A 26,224-nucleotide genomic window follows, 5' to 3' on the forward strand; every position below is an offset into this window, starting at 1 on the left:
TTAGTCCCATTGTCTTCCCTGGGTTATAGAACTGCAATCATTTCAAGCGCTACTGAAAAAATGGGGCTACATGTGAAAGATAATGGTAGGATCAAGTCCATAAATATGTAGGTTGGTTAAGCATTTAAAATAGCTACACATTTGCATATTCCTAAGAAAATGTACTTTTTATTCAGGTTATCTTCAGTACTCAGCAGCCCTGAGCATTCCAGCTGGCTGCATACACAGTGAAAGAGGTGCACCCGCTAATGCAACACTGTTGGTTTTATGTTTCTGTTTTGTATCAAGTGAACCCTTCATATGTCCTCTATACCTGACCTCCACTTGCCTGCAAGATCTTGAATGCTTCTATATTATTTACAAGTATCCCTATACTGCAGGCTCCATTCCCCTTAAATGCTTCTTTTAAAATCAGTGTATTTAGTTTTATTAAGGTCCCAGATATCTTCACTGATAGAGGCCCACGGAAGAGATGTTGGAAGAGGTTAATCTTGGTAGCATGTTTTAAATCTATGAATGAGCCTTGTCAGCGTTGATAAGGGTGCAGAATTTACAATACTGTTTTATATTTCTTTTTTACTGATTTTGTGCCCAATGCTTTATTTTGATTGTATTTTTACTGACTACTTCATAAGCTGAAGGGGCAGAAACTTTGGTACTCGGGATATGTTAGACCTGGGGTCTGCAGTCTTTCAAAGAAGGGCCATTTGTCTTTGTCCTAGCCCAAAACATTTCAAGTGTTGCACCACACACAAAGCTACTTGAACACATACACAGGTAGCAGGCTCTGAGGTGGAGCAGGGCAGGGAGGGGAAGGCAGGGCTGAGGCACAGGTTGTAGGAGTGGGAGTAGGGTGCTGGCCACAGGAGTGAGCTGAGGGTTGACACGCAGCCTCCTGCTGGACAGCTCTTACCCAGGATGGCTCCTGGTTGGCAGCGCAGCAGGACTAAGGTAGGCTTCCTGTCTTTTCCCACCCCATGCTGCTCTCAGAAAGGGCCAACGTGCCCCTGTGGATGGGTGTTGGAGTGCACCTGGCTCCATGTGCCACCCTGCTCTGCCTGCACCACCTCCCACAGCTCCCATTGACCACAGTTCCCCATTTCCAGCCCATGAGAGATACCAGAATGGTGCTTGGCAGGATACTCGTGCAGAGATCCCCACACCACCCCAGGGCTGTGCTGGTGGCTTAGTGGCAGCCCTCAAGTGACTGGGAGAGGGGCAGCCACAGAGCTGCGTGTGACTCTGAAGGCGCAGATTGCTGACCCAGTGCTAGACAGGCAGCCAGGACAAACAAGCGTAGGCCTAAAAAATCACGTAAACAGAAAATTGACACGAAAACTTCAGCGTTTCCCCCTTTTGATTGTGAGTTGTGTATTTGCGCTTTACCCAGGTGACTAAGGGCTCTACTATGAGGGTACGAGTGTACAAGGGTCTTTGGGGCCCCAGAGCACAAATGTGGGCAGTCCAAATTCAGGCTGAACTACTGTGGCCAAAGGCTACAGCGTATCTACCCACACAGGACAGACTCACTTTGTCGCTGCCCAGCGCATCCACAGTATGAATTTTTCTGGCCCCATGAACAATCATGACATTCAGTGTCAGATGAGGCCGTTAACACTCCCTAGGTAGGAATGGTGGTGGGCTGGGGACAGGGCCATCCCCGTCGCTGCTTGTGCCCCACCCAGCTCAGTACTAGCAGTTCTCTTCCACACACCCCTCAAGCAGCCATTCTGCACACGGGGGAAGGGGCTGCCAACTCTCCTGGACCAGAGGGACCAGGTGCCATTTACTGCAATGGCTTTTGGTGCCTCCAGCTCAGGAGAGTTGGCAACACTGGATCAGGCCTGGGACAGAGGGCACATGCCGGAGATGAAGTGGGCAAACATGCTTCCTGCTGCATCTGTGCCCTCCAGCCCTGCGAGCACCACGTAGTGAATGGGGGCTGGGGGCTGGCCCCTGGTGGGGTGGCTGGGGTGTGGAGGTCACTGGACCAGCACTAAGCTGGGGGGCATGGATAGGGATTACCGGAGCCCCTGAAGAGAAGACCAGGGCTGCCGGAGCCCCAGCACTGAGCCTGGAGGGTGGGGAGATATGGGTATTGGGCCTGCTGGAGCCCATAGGCACATGTAGTTGTGTGTTTTGCGAATGGGTAGAGATGGTCCTGGCTGGGAATTAAGTATCTTTAGAGAAGCATTCTTGATCCTGGAATTTCCCTCTCTTGCTGAGCTTCATAATCCTCCCAGATCGCCAGAAAACAGTTTTGCAGTGTTCCATTCGCTGTTAAAATTAAGCCATGGGATCTAAAGTATGCATTTCCACATAGAAGGAAGAGCACAAATTTCATGTGCTACACCCTAAAAAAAAAAGCTGAAGAGACAAACCTCCCAGGCTTTGTCTACACTACAGTTTTTACTGACACAACCACGTCAACATGACCCTGTCACTAAATGTCCAGCAGTGTAAATGCTATTTGTCAGCATATTAAATGACAAAAGAACTTCCAACTCCCTCACCCGGCATTTGCTTTGTCACCAGGAAAGCTCTGTTTACACTAGCTCTTACTGTGGCAAAGCTTTGTCATTCAGGGTTATTTTTTAAGTGCCTGTGAACAACAAAAGTTTTCCCCTCAATTGCCGGTGCAGGCAAAGCCTTGGATTCTATCAATTGATTCTTACAGCTGAGTCTCAGACCTTCTAAACAGCATTGCCCGTAAGCTGAGTGCTTGGGCAGCCCCCCAGGAGAGAGTCAGGTGCTGCCCAGCTGATTAGCAGAACACCCACAGCCACCCAAGGTGGGCAGCCTGTGTTTCTATCAGTGGTGCACATGAACACGTCTTAGTGCACCTAACAAAATTTATGCCACCCATGGATGGAAACGATTAGAGGGAACACTGCTGCTACGATAAACCTGAGGAACAATGGTTCACATGTAAAATGTGGAGTGAAGAATAGCTTTAGGCAAGCAAATATGAAAACTCCGAGTAAATTCTGTATTAACAGCTAGTGAAGAAATAGGTTGTTCTGAAGGTGGCATATGTTTCTTAATGCTGCTTCACAACAATGTGCTATATGGACAGATGGCACTTGAAATGGTAGGATTATTCACACTGACTACAGACGCATTGGTTGTTCGGTCTCTAATGCCTGCAGCAGTGCCATTCTTTACTACCATTGCTTATGGGGTATATTAAAAAACAGGGTCTGTTCTATGGGACTAATGCTGGATTTGTGATCCCCAACAGACCGGTTTTGATAGGGCAGGGTAACAGGGACATGGAAATATGCATTTTATAAAGAGCAGTACACAGAGAGGAGAAAATGCCACAGACGTAATGATCTATCTCACCAATCTGTATTAAACAGCTGTAGCAACCATACCATCTAATCATTTTACAACAGGGGTTCTCAATCTTCATTACACTGTGACAGTCTTCTGACAACAAAAGTTACTCTGAAGACCCCAGGTGTGGGAACCAAAGCCTGAGCCCCACCACTCCCAATGGGGAAAACAAAGGCCAAGGCCAAAGCCCTACAGCTTCAGCCCCAGCCAGGGGCCAGTAACCTGAGCCCCACCTCTGAGGGCCAAAGGGTTTCATCTTTGATCCCAAGCGATGGAGCAAGGCCATGGCCCTGGGCCTCAGCAAGTCTAAGCCAATCTTGGTGACCCCTTTAAAATAGGCTCTGGACTTACTTTGGGGTCCCAGCTCAGAGTCTGAGAACCCCTCTTTTAGAAGAGAAGCCATTCTTAACAGCAAAACTGAGCCACGTGCTCTATTTTTCTAGAATGGAAATGAAAGACATTGTCCATTTATGGAATGCTGAATAAAACTACCCTTTTCATGTATCCTTGTGCTATAGGTCCTATTCTAGAAGGCTGTGATTTTAAGGTTTTACCTGACTGACACTTCAATACGTAGGGGAGGTGGAGAGACTATAGATTCTCACTAATCTGATGTTAAATTTGACTTGAAATTTTGACATAAAAAAGCGCTTCCTAAATTTAATCTAATGCATTTCTTGGAGGGCAGTGTCAAACCTAACGGTCAGTTTTACAGATTTGTGGATTGCAAGGCCAGAAGGAACTACAATGATTATCTAGTCTGACTTCCTGTACAACACACCCAATCTGGCAATTCCACAGCCAAGATCAATGTATCTGCGCTCAGCTAACTTGGCTATCTGTACTGGGGAAGGTCAACAGGAGAAACTCTCGTGTCTTGCGAGGAGTACAGGGATTGACTGCAACCCCTGAGAGGTCGAGTGAGTGTGTCTCTAGTAGACATGCAAAACTGAACCCCGGAAGATCGACCCTGAGTGGGTCAATATTCCAGGATAGTGTAGACCTGCCCTAAGAGCTGCAATATCTGGCCTTTATTAGTTCATGGACTATTTCACATTCCTATCACCCAGCTCTAAGCCTGATATTGCACAATACTTGGAAACATCAAGGTGATGTGAGCCCTTAATTCTCATTGACTTCAACAGGTGAGGTGAGGGCATGCAGTACCCTGCAGGATTCAACTCTATACCTTGCCAATGTAAATGTTATAAATAAAATATTTTAAGGCATTATCAATGTTGTAGTTGTAATTGTTCTTCTAACCAAATGACCAGAAACCTCAGCACATTTTAAGCCTTTTTTCCAGCTCACAAGTATATCCCACATTACTGAGGTATTTTGTTCAGAGGTCAGGAATGTGGACATGCTACCATGTGATCCAGGAAATGATTTACAGAATGCATAAATTTTACACTGCAGTACAGTACCTCAGAGCTAAGGGGCCATGACATAGTTAGGTTTGCTACTCAAACATACTTGGCTAATATGCAACCATTAATATGCAATAATCACATGCCTTTAAACAAAAAGAAAAAATAGTTAAAAAAACAGTTTGCGTAATGATCATTATGTAATTATAAAGGAAACAACACATATTTTAGAAACTATTATTTAGATAATTTTATATCTTTGTCAGAACTTACTATTTACCATGAAAGCCTCAAAATATAGTATTTCTCCAAAAGAAGAAACTGTGAACCAGTGCAAGTTATACTGTCCTTCAAATTCTTTAGGATCTGGAAATTATTGTTACTGGCTGTCTTGTACATTATAGGACTATGAATCAAAATAATTAAACTATGCAACCAAATTTTTGAACAGTGAAGATCACCATCTGATGGATGTCTCTGAAGCAGTTTTGATTTCTAGACTTATTTCCTTAGCAGCGAGTCAGAACATTGCTCTAAATTTAGTCTGAAGTTATAGTCTAGATGAGAAGGACAGGTATATAATCCACCAGAGTCTAACTACCTTTTAAAATGTAAATCACAATGGTTAAGAGTGACATTTCATAACAGTTCATTCAAAAAGGCAATAAGAATTTTAATGTAAGAAGGCCATTACTACCACACTCTTTGCCTGGCCTCTGGCTAACAGAACCTGCTGTGTCCTGTTATATAAACAAATTGAATCAAAACTGTTATTAGCCACTTCAACCTAAATCCGGAATAATTCCACCCATTTCAGTGGAGCTACTCTTGATTGATATTGGTGTAACTGACAAGATAATTTTGCCGTCTTTTGTCTTGTTTTTAAGCAGTAAGCCCATCTTTCTCAAAACTATAACTTGTGTGCCTGTGTACACTGCTTATTTTGAGTTGCAGGACTAGTTCATACACTCATTAAAGTATCCTGTGAAGAATGGATAAAACCCTTCTGTTTCAACAATGTTTGGTGTAACAAAACAAAACAGCAGTCATGTAACACTTTGAAGACTAACAAAATGATTTATTAGGTGATTATGTGTATAACACTTTAAAAATATCAAGTGTATACATGTGTCACCTTCTTGAAAAGTGTATATATAATATTCAACAGACAACATAATCTAGCCAAATAATCACACTGGTGTGGACAAGTTTAGTCCCTCCTTTCCAAAGAATTCAAATCATTCTGGGAAACTGACATAGGCTGCCTGTGAACTTTCACTTTCAGACTCTGGGAAAGGAACTTTAAACCACAGCAGGGTATTAAGGCACACCCATGGCTACAGTGGGAAATGAACGAGGCACTTACTAGTGTTAAGGTGAATTAAGGAGCCTCTTCATTGATTCTTTTTGTACAGACATAATAAGGCAGCAAATAGGTCAGACTGGGCCAAAAAGAAGCTACTCACAGCCTGCTGTACAGGTGCAGAGTTATAGCAGACTAACTTATTTAAATTGTTCCAAGTACAGTACAGTGCATGAGCTCTTCAAATTTAGTCCAGTACTAAATTTATCCCCGTTAAGCCATCAATACTGAGGAAATGGGAAACCATAAAAAATATTAATCATTAGTGATCAAAAGCAGAGACTATAAACATTGAGCTTTGGTATCATCTAACACTTTAAAGTCCAAGACAATACACAGAAGGCCAAAACCTATCTACAGCTGCTTCCATGCAGCATCGCTGAAATCAAGCAACTTAAATGGGTGTAAGAGAATTTGGCCCTCAGTATGCCAGTTATACAGTCTGCATCTCAATCTCCTATTCCTCAGGCTAGCAGGCATTTGCATGGCTTCCACTGTAGTTTTTACAGGCTGATTTTGAGGGCAAGCTCGTCTGAAGCAGGCCTGCTCTGTACTTTATTTGAGCTAGAACTTGCCAGAGCTGAGCCTTATGACCTCCAGGCTTGGCATGTCATTGCCAGGCACCCCAGGGCTTGCTGCATTAGTTATGAAAGTAAAAAAAAATTGCTTGAGCCTCAGCACCTCTTTCATTACAAATTAAGCTGTGGGTCTGGTTCACATTCGCCAAAGAATGATTGTAGTTCCACATGAGATCCACTGCTGAGATGTGTGACAAAGGCCCTACGCTGGTAGTATTGTCCTTCCAGGTTAATACATATGAAATAAATAAGGCCGTCTACTTCAATTATAGAAGAGTTCTGACTCTTGGACTTTGGTTTTCTCATGCTTTTAACAAGGACAAATACACGCACAATTCAAGGAGGGATTATTTTTAAAACCTTGGGATGTCACATCAAGCAATAAGTCACTTTCACACATCAGATTTCTACTGAATGGAAATCTTGTTTTTTTATTGACCTGCACTGAGTCCTAATTACTGGAGTGCTTACCAGCTAAGGCCTTAATACGAGATCGCTCAAACAGTCGTGCAGAACTATTTTCATTGTCCCAGTCATCGACATCCCAGCGATTGTTCACATCACTGTATTGCTGTTGGATTTCAATGTTGTCATAGTCTGTTGCTACTGTTGTCGTCATCTTGTACCTTCTTAAGGTATCCTTAGCATTAGCTTCTTCTTAAACAGCTCTGTAGAAAGGAAAAAAAATAGCGAGGTGTCTTAAAAATATACACATACATTGAAAAGAGGCAACAAGATTAAAACTCAAGACTTTTGGGGTGAAAAAGTCACTGGCTTCCTCTTGATAATCTGGAGAAACAGCTTCAATATAACTGAGAAGTCTTAGCCTACCACTCTTCCTGAAATCCACTGAATAACATTTACCACCAGTGAAAAATAAATACGGTCATAATGGCTCACAACAAATGGAATGAAAAAGCAACAAGGGGTCCTGTGGCACCTTATAGACTAACAAATGGAACAGAACATGCTAAATGACACAATTAGATATTTTAATAATTTTAATTTTCAAAAGGAATTTGTTTGCATTTAACACCTGTGAAAACTAACTGTAAAACGTTAACTCTAGATGAGTTAGCTGCAGAAACATAATGTGCAAGAAAAGACCTTAACACATTTCCAAAAAAGCCCAGATTCTCCTCTAACGTTAAAAACAAACTTTTGCAAGCAGTAGATGAGTATTTTAAAAGCAGGAATATTTAACATAAGGATAAAGAGACATTTCCTTCTGCATATGTAAAGTACGATCAAATGACTAGCAGTAGGAATTTACCTGGAATCCCACTAAGTGAAAAACATTTATCACCATATCCTGGTAATTATTTCAGCAACAAAATGGCAGCATACCAGTCTTTACATGTTGCCTTTCTCAAATGCACCGTACTTGCATTCAGCCAGCAGGGACTTTTCCTCACAGCCACAGCCTCCTGCACAGTGCAGGGGAAACAAACGTAAAAATGCCACTTGTCACAGAAAGAGACTTTCTAGTTAGCAAGTCTTTAAAAAAAAAAAGCAAAACACCAACAGGTGTTGAGCCCATGGCTGTTGATGATGATGAAAAGAAATAGCAACAATAACAAAAGACAAGAATGAAAACCATATTATTTGCTTCTATTCTTGTTAGGGCCACTAAAGAATAGAGACAACTGTACAATATTTTTATAGCTAAGTCTGCAAATAAACCCCCACACAAATAAATTATGATTTGGATACATATATGAGCATATTTATTTTTCCTAAAGTTAATTAAATATTTTAAGAAAAATTGCTAGAGTAGCCTACCAGCAAGAGCTGATGGCCTCAGTCAGAGGCCACTGAAAAAAACTGAGACCCCTAGCTAGCACATCTATACTGTTTTCCATTCAAGGACCTTGAAGAATTTTACAAGCACTTCCGCTCTGCAACACATTTCTAACACAAGATCACTGATGCCATCACAAGAACAGTGCCGGGAAGAAATCAGCCCCTCTGACACATGATGCAGCAGAGAGGTGGCATCATTTTCTATTGCTACTATACCAACAGCATATTTATTACCCACCTTGTGTCTGGAGCCAGACTATTGTGCGGATTAACTCCAGTCTCCACCCGCTCCCCTGACCATCTATACTTGGTCTAGAGTCCTGAGTAAGCAGTAAGTGTTTACCCTTGCAAACCCAAACCTATGGCCCAGAGAGACTATGCAGGGATACAGACAGGTTCTTACTTCTCATTTTATCCCTTTCTGTGGCTGTGCTGCCTTGTATCTCTAGGGAGAAGCAGGTGAAACCTCTGCTCTTGATTAGGGGAAAAAAAGTACCATACTTTGCTAGGGAAAAGTGCAGTTACAAGTGAACCATGCATATGTGGGCTGAATATTTGTAATGAATGGAGTCCAAAATGTCCACTGTAAGCCACCAATTGAATAAATATATAAAAGATGAAAAGTAAATATAAAAGTCTCATTTCCTTTCACAAAGCAACAAAACTGATAATATCTATACTAATAAAAATCTGAAAAAGAGAGTTAGAGTACAGGGAAGTATGTACTACCCAGTGAAAGAAAATATCAACAGAATTAAAAAAACAAATTTAATTGATGTGTGTGAGTCCCCTCCCTTTCAAAAATTCTATGCTACAAGATGGGTTATTAGAACAGTACAAAATTAAATAGCAAACTGATTCTGAGATGAGGCCTGCAGTCCTTTCTCAGATATTGGATATTAACTTCAATAGGCTACAGTAGGGATTACGCAATCAGGCCCAATACTTTAAAGGCTATCACGCCATCTCTCTCTCTCTCTCTCTCTCTCAGCAGTCACTCAGTAATGAGTAGGACATCTTCATGTTACCCTCCTATTTGTGAGTCCCTTGACAGCTGATCAGCCCAATTCTGGAGCCACAGATTTTATCACAGATGAGACAGGTCTTGGTAGCTGTTGGAGGGGTGTGGCACAGATGTTGCTGCTTTTTTTTCTTCTCCTCTGCCTCTCCTCATCTGCACTGTGGTGGGATCTCTCAGATTGTGCCACACCCTCAAGGATTACAGCTCTCCACTGGGGATGGTCTTGGGCTAGGTTCTCCCAAGTGTCAACAACATTGCTGCACTTTTTCACGTGAGCCTTCAGCATGTCCCGGTATCACTTCCTCCAGCCCCCAATGCTCCTCTGACCTTCCTTCAACTTGGAAAACAGAATCTGTTTTGGAAAGCACTGATCATACATCTGAACCAAGTGACTGGTCCAACAGAGTTATTGGTGAACGATAATTGCTTCAACACTGGTCATGTTCAACTCTTCCAGGACACAAGTGTTTGTGCACCTATCCTCCCAAAAGATACTTAGGATTCTCCTGAGACTGTATTGATGATTATTGTTCAAGTGCCTTCAAATGTCACTTGTCTGCTGTTCAGGTTTTTCATGCGTACAGTAGCGTTATGCTGCATGTTATACAAGGAGCTTTGTCTTAGCATAGATGTCTCAGTTTTCAAAGACCCTTTGTCTCAGACAGACGAAAGCAGAGCTTGCACAGCTCAGACAATGCTGGATTTCTGCATCAATGTCAACTTTAGTGGAAAGATGACTTCCAAGGTATAGGAGGTGATCCACATTTTCCAGCAGCTCTCCAGAGATGGTACATGAGATTGTCGAGTCGGGAAAGGTTGGTGGAGCACCTTGTTCTTTTTGATGTTCAGTGAGAGGTTGAGATTCTTGCATGCTTCTGCAAAGGCCCTTTAGATGGCGTGAAGGGCTCCAGGAGAAAGAGCAGAAACCATGTTGTCATCTGCATATTGGAGCTCCATGATCGAGGTTGTGGAGACTTTGCTTTTTGCCTTCAGTCTCGAGATTGAAAAGTTTCCCATTCATTCTATAGACAATCTTCACGCTATCTGGAAGCTTGCCACTAATGAAGTGAAGGGTCATGGCAATAAAGATGGAGAAGAACGATGAGGCAATGACACAGCCTTGTTTGACGTCTGTTTTGACCTCAAAGGAGTTGCTTTGCAATCCATTGTTGCTCAGTTCTGTGGCAGTCATGTCATGAAGCAGCCTCAAAATGCTAATGAATATTTGTTGTAGCCAATCTTTGAGAGGATCGTGCACAGGGCACTATGACTGATTGAGTCAAACACTTTGGTTAGATCAATGAAATGCATGTATAAGGCTATCTTGCCAGAACAAAAGCATCGTTAGACATCTGAATGTTTACTTATGATTAGTTCTACAGAGAAACATGACAAAGTTAGAGGGTGTCTATCTTTATTGCTAAATCATTAGCACAAAATAAGGGCCCCAAATAGCACATCGGTCATTAATGAAGTGTGTGAAACCTGCAGCCAATGAACAGTACAGCAACCAAAATCTCCTTGAATAATCTAAGGATGAAGCAAAAGCAATTAAAGAGAAGATCTCTGGGTTTGGCCTAGCTCTCTGGCACCACCTGCTGACAAATGGAAATGGAATACAAGAGCACAGCAACCACAGCAAACCACTATTATACCCTGCCTTGAATTCAGGTTACAGAAGCTGTTGCTACACATATTTGAAAGTGTACATGGGCGTTTTTTCTGGAATCCAGGTTTATTACAACAGCATTATACATTCTGCGGCTGATAAAAATCCATCTAATGGGATCACAAATTGAACTTTACCGTTCTCTGAATGAGATGTACTTGCTTTTCCATCCAACTATCCTTGGACAAAAAAGCGTGGTTAATTTCTCCACACCAGTCCCTGGAGATTTCCACCAAAGGGGATTGCTTTGCTTAGCAATCAGTCCCCTATTTTACACAGAGATGGCCAATGCTTATTTAAGATACTATTACTGGAGCATGTTTGTCAGCTATGTGACCTTTACAAAATGTGGGAAGGAATCAGTTCTGTTATTTTAAGCTGCCAACAGATGAAAGAATATGAAACAAGCTGTTCTGGGAGGGCCTTTTAGAAATCATATATCCTCATTTAATTTTACCTTTTGGGGCCAACACTTTCTAATAGAAAACTCTGCAATAGATTTTCTCCACACTGAGCAAATTAACATTTTTGTCAACATCAACAAACAGAAAAGGGAGAAAAAACATTACGCTTTGATCTCACAGTACATGGCAAGAACATTTCTGCAGTCACATTATGGTACTGAATCATATGTCACTTAGGCTCTAGATCAGGCCTTTAAATTCCCATTGATTTCAATATGCTTTTGTCAGGTCTATATATGGGCACAAATCAGGAATAACTCCACTGAAGTCAGTGGAGTTATACAGGTGTAAAACCAGACTAACAGTGATCAGAATCAGGCCCCAAACTCTTTACACAGCATCAATTTAGACCAGGTCTGAACTGCAAAATTACAGGTGTCTTTGATCTGAAATGTGCAGTGTAACTTACAACACTCCTTGGCTACGTCTACACGAGCCCCAAACTTCGAAATGGCCAGGCAAATGACCATTTTGAAGTTTACTAATGAAGCGCTGAAATGCATATTCAGCGCTTCATTAGCATGCGGGCGGCCGCGGCGCTTCGAAATTGATGCGGCTTGCTGCCGCACGTCTCGTCCAGACGGGGCTCCTTTTCGAAAGGACCCCGCCTACTTCGAAGTCCCCTTATTCCCATGAGCTGATGGGAATAAGAGGACTTCGAAGTAGGTGGGGTCCTTTCAAAAAGGAGCCCCGTCTGGACGAGACGCGTGGCAGCAAGCCGCGTCAATTTCGAAGCGCTGCGGCCGCCCGCATGCTAATGAAGCGCTGAATATGCATTTCAGCGCTTCATTAGTAAACTTCGAAATGGTCATTTGCCTGGCCATTTCGAAGTTTGGGGCTCGTGTAGACACGGCCCTTCTGGGCAAATAAGAATAACTCTTTTCCAGAAAGCTTCATATGTACTTTTTTGAGAAGTATTAATTCAGAATGAAAAATGAAATTAGTGAAGCTTAAAGACTGAACCTGCTTATGTACTAATTTCCCATAGGCACACATAAGCCAATGAGTTCATCTGTTTCTGTATCATCTGTATTTACAGGAGGAGGCCATACCTTCAGTCTAAATCACACATATCAAAACAGGGCATTGTTGGTGCAGGATGGCATATAGGAGGTTAGTTGAGGAACAGGAGAAATGTGCCAATGATTCTGTAATTAACTTGATTAGGTCCAGTGATGGTATCTCCAGTATAGTTATGTGGACAAAGTTGGCAAAGGGGCTTGTTGCAAGGAAAAGTTCCAGGATTTTTATTATTGTGGTGTAGCCTGTGGTTGCTAGTGAGAATCCTCATAAGGTTAGAGGTTGTCTGTAGTGTTTTTTGTTTTGATAGTATACAGACTAACACGGCTATCTCTCTGTTACTATCTTAAGATACTAATTTCAACTGTTGAGCACTCCCTTAAATTTTGAGAATGTAGTATTTATATAAAGATATTGCTGAGCTTTCAAGTGGCAGAGCCTAACTCCATGTCACTGAAAGCCATTTGAGACTTTAAAAAAAACTTCTTTACAGTTGATACATTTCTGGGACCCAAAGTCATGCTCCTGGGTCATGTTTTCCAAGCATTCTGGAACTAGGTTGAAGATGTTCTGTTAGTACACATACAGCGGGATGTGGACTGGTTCAAGGCCCTTAATGCTGTTGCCCTGCTTGAAGGACAAAAACTATCTCTGAAGATTTTAGTGCAATAAATACACCCTTTGCATCAATAGTAGTGAGCAGCAGTTCAGCTTAAAATGTTGTGTATAAAGGAGTGATTCTTATCTCATCTGAAGTACAAAGTACCACATAAATGAGTAGCTGTTATTAATGTGAATATTCTAGGTGTGGAAAAATGGGAAAGGGTCCAGAAAAGAGCAACAAGAATGATCAAAGGTCTAGAGAATATGACCTATGAAGAAAGGCTGAAAGAATTGGGCTTGTTTAGTTTAGAAAAAAGAAGATAAAAGGGGGACATGATAGCAGTTTTTCAAGTATCTAAAAGAGTGTCATAAGGAGGAGGGAGAAAACTTGCTCTTCTTGGCTTCTGAGGATATAACAAGAAGCAATGGGCTTAAACTGCACCAAGGGAGGTTTAGGTAGGAACTTTTTCCTAATGTCCAAACTGTCAGGGTGGTCAAACGCTGGAATAAATTGCCTAGGGAGGTTGTGGAATCTCCATCTCTGGAGATATTTAAGTTCATGTTAGACAGCAGGAGGGATAGCTCAGTGGTTTGAGTATTGGCCTATTAAACCTCAAGTTGTGAGCTCCATCCTTGAGAAAGCCATTTAGGGGATTGCATCAAACAGATGCCATGGATGGTGTTTACTCCTGCCAAGAGAGCAGGGGAGTGGACTAGATGACCTCCCAAGGTCCCTTCCAGTTCTAGGATGTGTGTGTAAATACCTAACAGGGATGATCTAGACAGTACTTAGTCCAGGCAGGGGGCTGGACTCCCTGACCCCTCAAGGTCGCTTCCAGTCCTAGCATCATAGGAAGGTCAGAGCTGCAGTTAGAAGCCCAGGAACCTGAAGATACAGAGATAAGAACTGCAGCTAGATGTTTCCACAGCACTTTCTAAGGAATTTCTGGATATCCACTCTAAATAAAAACACAGAACTTACCTAAAGAGTAGTGGCAATTTTAAACAATCATGAGTTAGGCCCTACCCACAAAATATCACAAAAGTGGCCCCAAAATCATCACTTTTTAAAGAGTACACTGTGTTTTTCATCTACTCTCTTGATTTTTAACTCCCTCTGCCCATCCCCAGGGTGCATGCATTGGACAATTAGTGTTGCCCTTTCTTCCACATGTACTGGATAAGATGATTTTTGCCTCTGTTTGGTAAACTGACTGCCACATATGTCCAAAAATAATATTGTTTCCCAGTCCCTCTTCAGTTCTGTCCCCACCCAACCTGCTCACTTCTGACCCTTCTCCAGTTCAGTCCCCAGTCCCATCATCACTATCCCATCAGTTCACATCCCTTGGAGATGGTGAATAAAGAAAAGTTATTTACTTGTTCCCATAATATAAGAACTAGGGGACATCAAATGAAATTAATGGGTAGCAGGTTTAAAACTAATAAAAGAAAGTTCTTTTTCACACAGCACACAGTCAACCTATGGAACTCCTTGCCGGAGGATGCTGTGAAGGCTAGGACTATAAGGGAGTTCAAAGAAGAGCTGGATAAATTCACGGAGGTTAGGTCCATAAAAGGCTATTAGCCAGGGGGTAGGAATGGTATCCCTGGCCTCTGGTTGTTAAAGGCTGTAGACGGATGGCAGGAGACAAGTTGCTTGATCATCGTCTTCAGTCCACCCTCTCTGGGGCACCTAGAACTGGCCATGGTTGGCAGATGGGATGCTAGGCTAGACAGACCTTTGGTCTGACCCAGCAATAGCCACTCTTTATGTTCTTAACTCTCACAGTCCTCAGTTCACCCTCCTAGCACTCACCCCATCTGGTCAGAACCCGCAATCTGTACCGGAGGGGTAGCCGTGTTAGTCTGGATCTGTAACAACAATGAAGGGTCCTGTGGCACCTTATAGACTAACAGAAAAGTACTGAGCATGAGCTTTTGTGAGCACAGACTCACTTCCCACCTCCTCAGCCTTTCTCACTTCAGCCCACCTGCAGCCCCCAACCTCACCTCTGCTCCTTAGGGTTCTTCACCCTCCCCAGCCCTGGCTGTGTGTGTCCCTACACACCCCAGCCTAGCAGGGGAGTAGCTGCCTGGAGTTGGGCTGGCTAACAGGATTTCTGGTAAAATTAAGCCACAGTTTTTGAACTCTCATGTGTCAGGATTCCCCTCCCACACTGTTGATTCAATTGCTTATTTGGGGTTTGCTTCTTCCCCCACTTTATATCTAGTTTCTCTTCCCTGCAGGGGTGTAGAGATGCATTCTCTTCTCTGGACTAGTTATCTTGATTGCTTTGTTTACCTGAGACGTAAATGAAGCCTCATTGTTGGACTTTGAAAGTAACTCTCCAGTGGAAAAATCACATTGCTTTGATTATGGCGGGGCAGGTCCTTTTGACTGGAAACATACTAAAAGTATGTCCTGTGTCTGGATATTTGGATATCTGAGTATTTTATCACAAGGTCATGAGCAAGGAGGCTTAATCTTACTCAGAAATCAATTTGTGTCTGCTGACTAAAAAGGGCTAAAAAGTCTCCTGTTTTTCCTTGTATATTGGCTGCAGCTTCGTGTGTTTCCAGCTGCAGTCCTGATACATTGCTGCTCCACAAGGGACTGGGGGAGAAAGAGGGAGGTTTATATAAGACTGAGGTGAAGTTTGCAGGCTTCTTATTCTAGAAAATGAATTTCAGTAGCACTCCTGAGCTAAAATGCTAAACCATGTTCCTAAATTATGCCTATCTCTACTCAAATACTCAGTACAAAGTACCTGTAAGCCAAATAAATATAATATGGGAGAAAAACGTTTGACAATATTTTTACAATTGCAAAAGTATCTGTGATCACCATTAATTACTTAAAACATGATCTACTGTTTATAATACTCTCTAAATACATCACAGAAGTATGCTGAAAAGATTTAAAATATGTCTTTCAGTGACAGCACGCTACTTTCACTGAAGTTCTGCTCACTAATTTTACTTCCTCTGTTATCCTGTGCTTGCTGATTTCAGCAAGATCTTTGTGAGTGCAAATTTGCTCAACTGAAGTATATAGTCAGCACAAAGCAGGAGCCACTTGTTTTGTTTATCATTAGCTTACACCAGCAGTCTCTAGTCATGTGCGAATTGCCCACTAAAACACTTGCAAGAAATACACTATACATTGTATGACACATACTAAAATGAACTTTTGACAGAGGAAAGATTTAATGCAAAAAATGCAAACAAACAAACATCCTGGCTTTGAGATTAAATACCAAGTAATGCAACACATATTGAATAGAATATCAAGTTCAGGTGTCATACATAGTGAGTGACTGAATACACAGAATTCTAAGGATATGTTGTATTTACACTAACAGAACATGACAGAAGTATAGACATTGAAAATAAGAGTCACTAGATGTTGGAATTTCAGGATTTATTTTCATACTAATACTATGTGTTTGCAGAGTGTACACTGGAAAGTAAATAACAGAGGCAGATTGTATCGGACCCAGACACAGGTTTAGGAAATGGAAGACCTCTTACTCCTTGCACCCTCCGTATTCCCATGCTGAGGCCTTGCACACCAAAGCCTTAGAGATAAAGTAGGAGAAACCAAGGATGAACTCTTAGACCTACTAAAACCAATGGGAGTTTTGTCATTGCTTTTAATGGTAAGGATTTCATCCTCAAGTATTCAATCTCACCTCTTTTAGCAGTTACATTAGCAATTTATTGACCCAAACTGGAATAATAACTGTGTATGCAAGATAAATAAAGACATTTTAAATCACCCTTCCACAGGAATTTTTGGGAGGAGCTTTAAATAAGAAGTCCTTCCCCATCTTTAATAATAAAAAATTATTGTGCATATGCCTGCTAATGTCTTAGCTGTAATCAAATGTATCAATTAAGAAGTAACAAAACCAGACATTTTCCCCAATAGTAAAATTACAAGAAAAACACGTGTGTTTGGAAAATTCAATCAAGTTTTTTTAAAATTATAAACTGACTTCATTCACAAAATGTATACAGCATTGTGCATTTAAAATGCTCTGACATTCACAAACATGTATACTGTACTTTGTACACCAAAGCAAGACCCATCTGTACCAGACATAAAGCAAAATGTTGTCTTTACAAGTGTCAGAGTCCATAACTAAAATCAGTGTGATGGCAAACTAAGTAAATCCCACAGACATGGTACAGTACACCATGGAGGCCTGAAACATGGAGCTCTGCTTGTGATTAGTAACAAATGGTTTTGTATAATTATCAGCTAATGACCCAATATTCATCAGTTTATGACCCAATGTTACAAGGGGCATCCACTCCAGCATACACAAAGTTATGGATCAAGCCCTTTAATTTCAAAGTAGTCCTTAAAATAACAAGAGATTCTCTCTTCTTAACATTACCTGCAAAAAGACTTTAAGTGATTCTTTAAAAGAATCAATTACAAAAAAAAAAAAAAAAAACCACCAAGAAGTCCTGTGACACCTTACACACTAACAAATATTTTGGAGCATAAGCTTCCGTGGGCAAAGACCCACTTTGTCAGATGCATGAGTTGGGGGCGGGAGTTCAGAGAAGGGTTTAAAGAGAGAGTCTCAGTCAAGAAACTCCCCCACTCAAGCATCTCACAAAGTGGGTCTTTGCCCACAAAAGCTTATGCTCCAAAATATGTTAGTCTATGAGGTGCCACAGGACTTCTTGCTGTTTTTGAAGATACAGACTAACTCAGCTACCCCCTGATACTAATTACCAGAAAAGCATTTTTCTCACACAGATTCCAAAGGCAATTTCCAAAGAGTAGCACCTCTGTATTTATTCCAATAAATATATGGATTCTGATGCATTTATCAGTTAACAAGAAATAATTTTATTCAGATCGTCTGAAGAATTAATTAAAAAAGCTCATTGATTATTCAGTGAATTACACTCTTGCGTTTAATAGGATAAAATTACAGTTATATTAATTCTGTCATAACCACATCTGGATTCACTTACTAATACTTGTATTTATTGTAACTAAATAACATTTATTTTAAAGTGTTATTATTGCTATATAAAATGTCCTAAGCAATACAGTCAGTTTCAAGTTACTCTTATTTCCCAGGGATTATCAAGAGATTTTATGATTCAAGTAACTATCTTTGAACAACCCTCCCAAATGGTCTCATTACTTATGTAAACTGTCCTTTCCCTGACTAATGCATTACTCACCCTCTTTTAATTACCTGACATTTTTACAATAAACTAGGTGGGACTGGATGGCTCAGAGGACAGGTAAAGAAATACAAAAATACCCACCTCCAGGGCTCTGTCTACACCACTAATTTCTTTTGAAATATTTTTTGAAAGAAGGACCTCTTTTGAAATTTCCAGCGGAGCGTCTACATACACAAAGCATTCTTTTGAAATTAAATTGGAAGAACATGGCTCTCCTTTCAAAAGCACTCTTCCACTCCTGTTTCAGGAAAAGCGCCTTCTTTCGAAAACATCTCTCAAAAGAAAAGGTGCGTAGACGCTCCCTTTTTTTCCGAAACAGTAGTCCTCATTGCACTGGATTTTTCAATCCCTGGCTTGTTCTTTTGAAAGAGAGAGGGCTGTGTGGATGCTCTCTTTTGAAAGAGCAGATTCCTTATTTGGAAGAGATCATCCAGAAGGAATTCTTTTGAAGTGGTAACAGAGAGGAAGCCGTGCTAGTCTATACACTATCAAAACAAAAAGCAGTCAAGTAGCACTTTAAAGACTAGCAAAATAGTTTATTAGGTGACCTTTCGTGGGACCCACTTCTTCAGACCACAGCCAGACCAGAACAGACTCAATATTTAAGGCAGAAAGATGATGTCTCTCTGGATTTGGGCAAGGTTTTTCAGACAGACATCATCTTTCTGCCTTAAATATTGAGTCTGTTCTGGTCTGGCTATGGTCTGAAGAAGTGGGTCTGTTCCATGAAAGCTCACCTAATAAACTATTTTGCTAGTCTTTAAAGTGCTACTTGACTGCTTTTTGTTTTGATAGTGTATAGACTAGCACGGCTTCCTCTCTGTTACTATTCAGCATGCAAGGCACTACATTTATCTGTTTGGAACGGAGATCCATCAACTACATGAAAAAACTCGCCCAGATCCAGACAGACGTCATCTTTCTGCCTTAAATATTGAATCTGTTCTGGTCTGGCTATGGTCTGAAGAAGTGGTCTGTCCCACGAAAGCTCACCTAATAAACTATTTTGCTAGTCTTTAAAGCGCTACTTGACTGCTTTTTGTTTTGAAGTAGTGTAGAGGTAGCCTAGGTTACCAGAATATATGTGGAAAAAGTGGACTGTGACCAAGAACTGGTATCATGCATCTGGTGGTCTCCATCCATTTCTTAACTGCAAGATGTAAATGACACAGCAACCAATATCACAACTGATATTCTTGCTGATGGTCTCCTCAGAGAGGCCAAGGTTTGAATATGCATAGCGGCTGAACTATGCTCTCTTCTTTACAGGCAGTCCATGTAGGGTGACAGGAGGAAGCTTACATTTATGTTGCTCATACTTTTCCTCTTGTGTTGATGGATAAAGGACATCTGTCTCTCTGGTTGTCAGTCTAGTTCTCAGCAATACATTTTCTTCATTATTGTTAATTTTTAAAAAAGAACAGTTGTATAGTAATTAGACTTTATATTTATACTAAGTAATATTCAGTTCCCTTCATCCAAGAAGAAAAAAACATATGCTGGGTTTGTTTCTACAACATGGTACTCTCACAGACTGGCTTCAACTTCTGCCAGATTCCTGTAAATTGACTGACCCCAAATTATTTGGAGGCAACTTTAGAAGAAAGTTGAGGCTGTAAAATGATCTACATTAATTTAAAAACAATATTAATAAAATACTACAGTCAACTTTAAAAAATTAAACATTTAGGACCACAACCCGTCAGTTAGATGACTACACACTAGCATATGCAGATGAAAAATTGGAGACCTTTAACAACCAACCAAGCCTAAAAAATCTGAAACAATTCAGCTACGTTTTCAAAATCATCCTTAACCTGGCTTTTTTGCTCTGACGAATGCAACATTTCATTCTGAACCCAACAGTAACAGCCATGCCCACTTATCAAGTACTGAAAAAGATTAACAGGGGCCTGTAAATTGTGAACACATTCTCTAATCAGAGATAAGAATCCTTGCTGCTCTTATGGTGCTGTCTGGATACCAACAATCTCAAATACCGCCACTTATTGTACACATTACAACCCTCATATAGAAGGCCCTGCCTTTATCCACTATCCTCCATAAGATGGATATGTCACTCTATCCCTGGGGTCGGCAACCTGCAGCTCCAGAGCAGCATGCAGCTCTTTAAGGAGTCACTTGCGGCTCCCTGCCCTGCCATGGCTGAAATAATGGAACTAAATTTAATTGGTTTAACAGCCAACAGGGTGGCAGGAGGGATCTGGCCATTAAACCAATTAAATCTGGTTCCATTATTTCAGCACAGCAGGGCAAGGAGTCACCTGCACTGCAAGTAAGAGAACTGAGCAGGAGAGCTGGGGGGAGGGTTGGCCGAATCTGCCCCTGCTGGAGCTGCGCAGCCCCTTGAGAAGGAGGTGGTGGCTGAGGAAGAGCAGCGGAACCACATGTAGCTGGAGGAACTCACTGGTTGAGGCTGGTTAATCCTAGCGATGCTGGGGCGAATTTGGGGGCTGATGGCTGAAGCTGGTAAAGCCTAGAGAAGGGGGATGGGTTTGAGGCTGAGAGGAGTTAATCCTGGGGATGTGGGCAGGTTTGGGGCTGAGAGGAGTTAAACCTGGGGATGAAAAGGCCAGTTTGGAGCTGAGAGGGGATAAACCTGGAGATGGGGTGTGGGTCTGCTGGATGGGGGTTAAAGCTTAAGGACAGGGGGACAGATCTAGAGGCTAAGGCAGGTAAAACCTGGAGATGGAGGTAACAACTTTCTAACTGGTACAAATCATTGTGTGCATGCCCCAACCAATCAAAATTCAAATGATGAAAAAGATGTTTTGAGGGGATGTTAGGCAATGTATTAACCAAGGTCCCAAACATGAAATCACAGTGATTATGGGTGACTTTATCCATGAAGGTAGGAAGTAACAATGATGGGTTAGATACCATTATGGACAAGTGTGGCAGGGTCTTGGACATGGATCAAGATGGTTAATGATTAATCCAAATTTGCAGAGTCAACAATCTCGTAATAGTTGGAACAATATACCCACAAAGAACTATATAAAGCAAGACAGAATTCTCCAGACGGTTCTACAAATAATTAAAAAGATTAGTGCTGCATTGCAAGAAAATTCTGCAGCTCCCTGGTCCAAGTACATATGTACAAGAGAGCAGATGTGGGCAATAACCCTAATCTTTGTATTGATAAACTAAAGGCCTGGGTCTACACATGCCCCTTCCTTTAGAAAGGGGCATGTTAATGAGAGGGTTCGAAATATGTTAATGAGGCACCGCTAGCATAATGGCGGCTACATCGATTCGAAAGTGCGGCTTTTCGAATCGCGCACCACCCATGGAGATGGGACTTTCTGAAAGGACCCCCCCAGTTTTCGAAAGCCCTTCTGAGAGGAAGAAGGGCTTTCAAAAACTGGGGGGGGTCCTTTTGGAAGGTCTCGTCTCCATGAGTGGAGTGCAATTTGAAAAGCTGCACTTTCGAATCGCCGGGGCTGCCATTATGCTACTGAGGCGCTGCATATTCACTGCAGCGCCTCATTAGCATCTTTTGAACCCGCTCATTAACATGCCCCTTTCAAAAGGAAGGGGCACGTGTAGACACATGGAAGATGAAGTGAAAGGGCATGAAGAAAGCTAGAAGAAGACTAGGCATCAACAGAGCAGATTTAAAAGTGCAAACACAAAAAAGCATTTTTCAGCTGCAGGTGAAAAACAGGTTTAGTTCAGTGTTCTAAGGGAGTCAGTTGAAGAAAACCAAGATACCAATACTCTGTGAGAAAACATCAGAGAGATTGCTATGTAGAATGTGCAGAGGCAGTCTCAGTAACAATGACATCTAAAAAGGAAGAATGGATTAGTGATAATACCTCAACAGCAGTAAAAAACAGAAGCATTAAAGCAAAAACTCAAGAATGCTACGACACATGAAGACACAAGAAAGTGGCAAGAAGAAACAGAGCTCTAGAGAAAGGTCTCAGGGAAAAGGAGTGCTCAAAGAGGTAAAAGGGCATACATTGATAGAAAATGTCAAGAGGCTGAAAATGGTAGCCAAAAAGGAGACCTTACAACTTTGTGCAAGACAAACACGAACAGGGAACTCTGGCAATCTTGGAGACCACATTAAAAATGCAAATGAGAAGACTTTTAAGTTCAGAGGAAGAATAAAGGAAAAGATGGACAGAAATGTTCAGATTCTTTTAAATAGACTAAGTTCAACCAAACTACTAGAAGCATATGATGAAGACCTAATGCCAGCACTTTACGTTGATTTACAAGTTATGACAGTGGAATGAGTTAGAAAAGCAGTAAGTAAACTTAAAAATGAGAAAGCAGCTGAAAAGGATAACATTACTACAGAGATGATTAAAGCACTCCAGACTTTCCTTGTGGTTTTGGACAGATATGGACTGAAGAAAGAACTCCAACCCAGCGGAAGTGAGGCCTTATAGTAAAATTGCAAAAGAAGTGCAGTCAAGCTATCCAAAGTGGCTCATGGGCATGACTATCAACTTCAGGGCATACTCTGAAGAAGCAGGGTACAATGCCCAAACTGGTGGTGAGTTCTACACTTAGGTATCACCAACTATCTATCAGATGTGAACTCCCAAAGCACTGGTACAAACTTAACATGGAGTCGAAGTCAGTACCCTTGGGCACACCAATCTACCCTGCCACCCAATTAACCTGGCCTTTCCAACAAATGGTCCCTTACACCTAGGGCAACCACATCTCCTTGTCCCAAATATGGGACAGGGAGATATGGTGGGGAGAGGAGGCTCCTCCTGGCTCCACCAAGCCCTGGGGAGCTGGGAAGGACGGTGGAAAAGGTCAGCCGGGGGGTAGGTCGCAAATACAGCCCTTTTTAAAAAATAAGTAGGGATTCATTTTTAGCCAAATACTTTGGCCATGGACACCAAATATTGGACTGTCACACCAAATACAGAACGGATAGTCACCCTGCTTACACCAAACATCACAACAATATTCAGTTTACTCAGTCCCAAAGGACCAGCCACTTACTCTTAGTCAATTGAACTTCAGATCCTATACCAAAGACAATGCTTGTAATGAATCCTAAAATAAATTAATGATTTTTAACTAAGAAAAATAAATGAGAATTATTTACAAGGTTAAACAGGTGAGCATATAACACAAATTGGTTAGTCTTAGGATCAAAAAGTTAATAGAAGTTGCTGTAATACGCAAGCTGAACAAACCAGCAAAAGACAGAAATTTCAGAGTTCATACCTCCTTACCAAGGACCTAATACAAGTAAATGGAAGGTAACTGGCCCCTAATAGAGTAGTAGCATAAACTATTTAATGAGCACAAAAGTATGGCCCACACCAGATTTGCTGCATAAATTCAGGACACATTCATAACATGGATAAAGAGCCCACATATTAATGATTTATTGGCACTCATTTTCTCTGTTCTACCAGGTTAGTCTGAGCCTCTGTCAGACAGCCTGAACCTTTAAACCTGGATCTTTTCTACCCTGACCATGAATGCTCAGAAATTAATGTTCATTGTTCATTTTGATAGTCATAAGATATTTCAAAGTCAGACATTTCATGACATCAGCTCTATAAATCTGAAATTTCATGGTGTAATTCTCAAGTCCTGGCCGAAAAAGGAGTTGTGCAGGCAGCTCACAAGGTTACTGTAGGGCGCTTGCAGTATTAAGAGTCTTACTTCTGCACCGCTGTTGGTGGTGGTGCTGCCTGCAGAGCTGAGCAGCTAGAGAGCAGTGGCTCCTGGCCAGGAGCCCAGCACAGAAGGCAAAGGTAGATAAAGTACATGATAAATCCTATATATAAAGTATAGGATAAATCCATCCTTACTTCTGTCTTGTTCCTGGTTGGGCGCTCTCTTTTGGGTTGGGGCTCCCAATGTGAGAAACATGGGGCTCCCACATGAAACTGATTATAGGATATAGAAGAGTGTAGTACAGGGTAAAGGCACAAACACCAGATTTCAAAGGAAGAAGCCAAATTTCATGGTGCATGATGGATTTTTCATGGCCATGAATTTGGTAGGGTCCTGTTAATGAAATATGTCATTCTCATCCCTTTCAAAAGCCAACTGAGAACATACTAAAGGAAGAATATACGGGGTATTTTAACTACTCTGAGGAAGTTTTGGTCAAAAAACAATTCGGGGGGATCCAAGCAGAAAGCAGGTACACTTGATCAGTACTCAACCTATTCACCCACCCAGCTTCCCGAAGTTCAGTGCTTCCATGGGTGAAGGATAAATTTACGAGTAATGGCAACAAATGGTAAAGCCAGCAAATCTTGAGCACATTTGGGAACTTTGCTCAGCAGTGGTCCATTAAGAGGCTAAATGATCTCTACAGCACCATTTTTTATTTTAATATCACTCACCATCTAGCACAATTAAAAGAGGGAATCAAAAGGTAATAGCTAGTCTCACTAAAGACCACGTTTCTACCCAATATTGAGAATGACGCATGGGCATAAAACCTAGGAAGAGTAATTTCTTGGAAGAAATGAAAGACAAAGAGCTTCACTTTGATGGCTGTAATGAACACACTCATATGATTAGCAGGTATTTGTTTAAAACACTATTTTATTCTCTTGCAAAAGAAAAATCATTGAGAGGAGAAGGAGAACTGGGACAGAGAGAATTGAGATAAGGCTGAAATATGCGTCGTGAAAAGAAATGCAGGAATGAGAGAGTTCCTGGGAGATCACTGTCCCATCTCTTGCAGCTAACAAGAAAATCCAGTGATGTGGGAGAGATATTCTGCAGCAGTGGCTATAACTTTTGCCAAAGGACGATAAATAGATTTGCCTTTCCAATGAGCTGTGGGAGAAGTCTAATTAAAAACTGGCTCTGGTAAGAGGGAGTTTTAAACATGGGATCAGCTGAATTAAAGCTGGAGAGAGTAATTCCCTGTAGTCCGGTCAAATTCCTTGGAATCTGAAATCTGATAACTATTACCTCCTTACAATATGAAGGCTGCCAAATAAACAGGCCAGAGGATTCTGCTAGCTCAGGAATTGCTGTGGTTTTAGCATACATACTGCTACTCTTGAATTCTCACTCCTCCCCAACCTAATCTTGTTACAATTTTTCTTCCAACTTTCTACGATTTTGAAGAAAATGGATAACCCAGTTGTGTGACTGAGACAGCAGAACTAGAGGACAAACCAAGAAAATTTGCAAGAGAAGCAACAAGGGTCAAAAGAATCAAAAACACTGTTATTCTATCCAAAGCCACAGACTAATTAATGAACCATTAGGGCATATAATCTTCAGAGTGCAGGATCTGGGAAACAAAAGAGTATTTTTGTAAAGAATTTGTATTTGACTTATATAATCAGAAGTTTTAATTATAATGTTTAAACACGGAGACATTTTTGATAAACAACCATAATTCTTTAGAATTAAAGGCAAAAGCCCGGCCTAATGGCAGATATATTAATGTTCAATTGATTCCCTGTCTGAGTCTGCCTGTGTCTCACTCCCAGACTTCAAAGGGGTTTGCAGCTCTATGGATGGCTCTTTTACAGGAAGGATGTAACTCACCTTCAATTATTGCTAAAACCAAATTGAAAAATATCAACTTTCCCAGCCAGGTCACAATCCTACGAATAGCTACCACACCACCTCATACTGCAAAAGGATCAACTCTGTCTCCTGACATAGGCCTGCTGTGGTGTTACGTCATCCATCAAGCGGACTGCAGACACATTTAGTAGACAGGCCTAGTCTGATAGGTATGTAGTACTGATCATTAATTGTCTGTTCCTGAGGCCCTCCTGGTCTATGACAT

The 26,224-nt window shown here is 41.5% G+C and overlaps 1 protein-coding gene across 3 annotated transcripts in view; it reads right to left on the bottom strand.

The window, feature by feature from the left end:
• Window positions 1–26,224, bottom strand: part of SPTBN1 (spectrin beta, non-erythrocytic 1) — a 222,633-nt gene that overhangs the window by 147,025 nt on the left and 49,384 nt on the right. For all 3 annotated transcript variants that reach the window (XM_074989512.1, XM_074989511.1, XM_074989513.1), the window contains one exon: window positions 7,122–7,318. In XM_074989512.1, coding sequence (XP_074845613.1) covers window positions 7,122–7,269 — 148 coding nt within the window. In that variant the 5' untranslated portion in view covers window positions 7,270–7,318. The remainder of the gene's footprint in view (window positions 1–7,121; window positions 7,319–26,224) is intronic.

The sequence above is a fragment of the Carettochelys insculpta genome, chromosome 3, assembly GCF_033958435.1.
Source record: "Carettochelys insculpta isolate YL-2023 chromosome 3, ASM3395843v1, whole genome shotgun sequence".
In the NCBI taxonomy this organism is placed as follows: Eukaryota; Metazoa; Chordata; order Testudines; family Carettochelyidae; genus Carettochelys; species Carettochelys insculpta.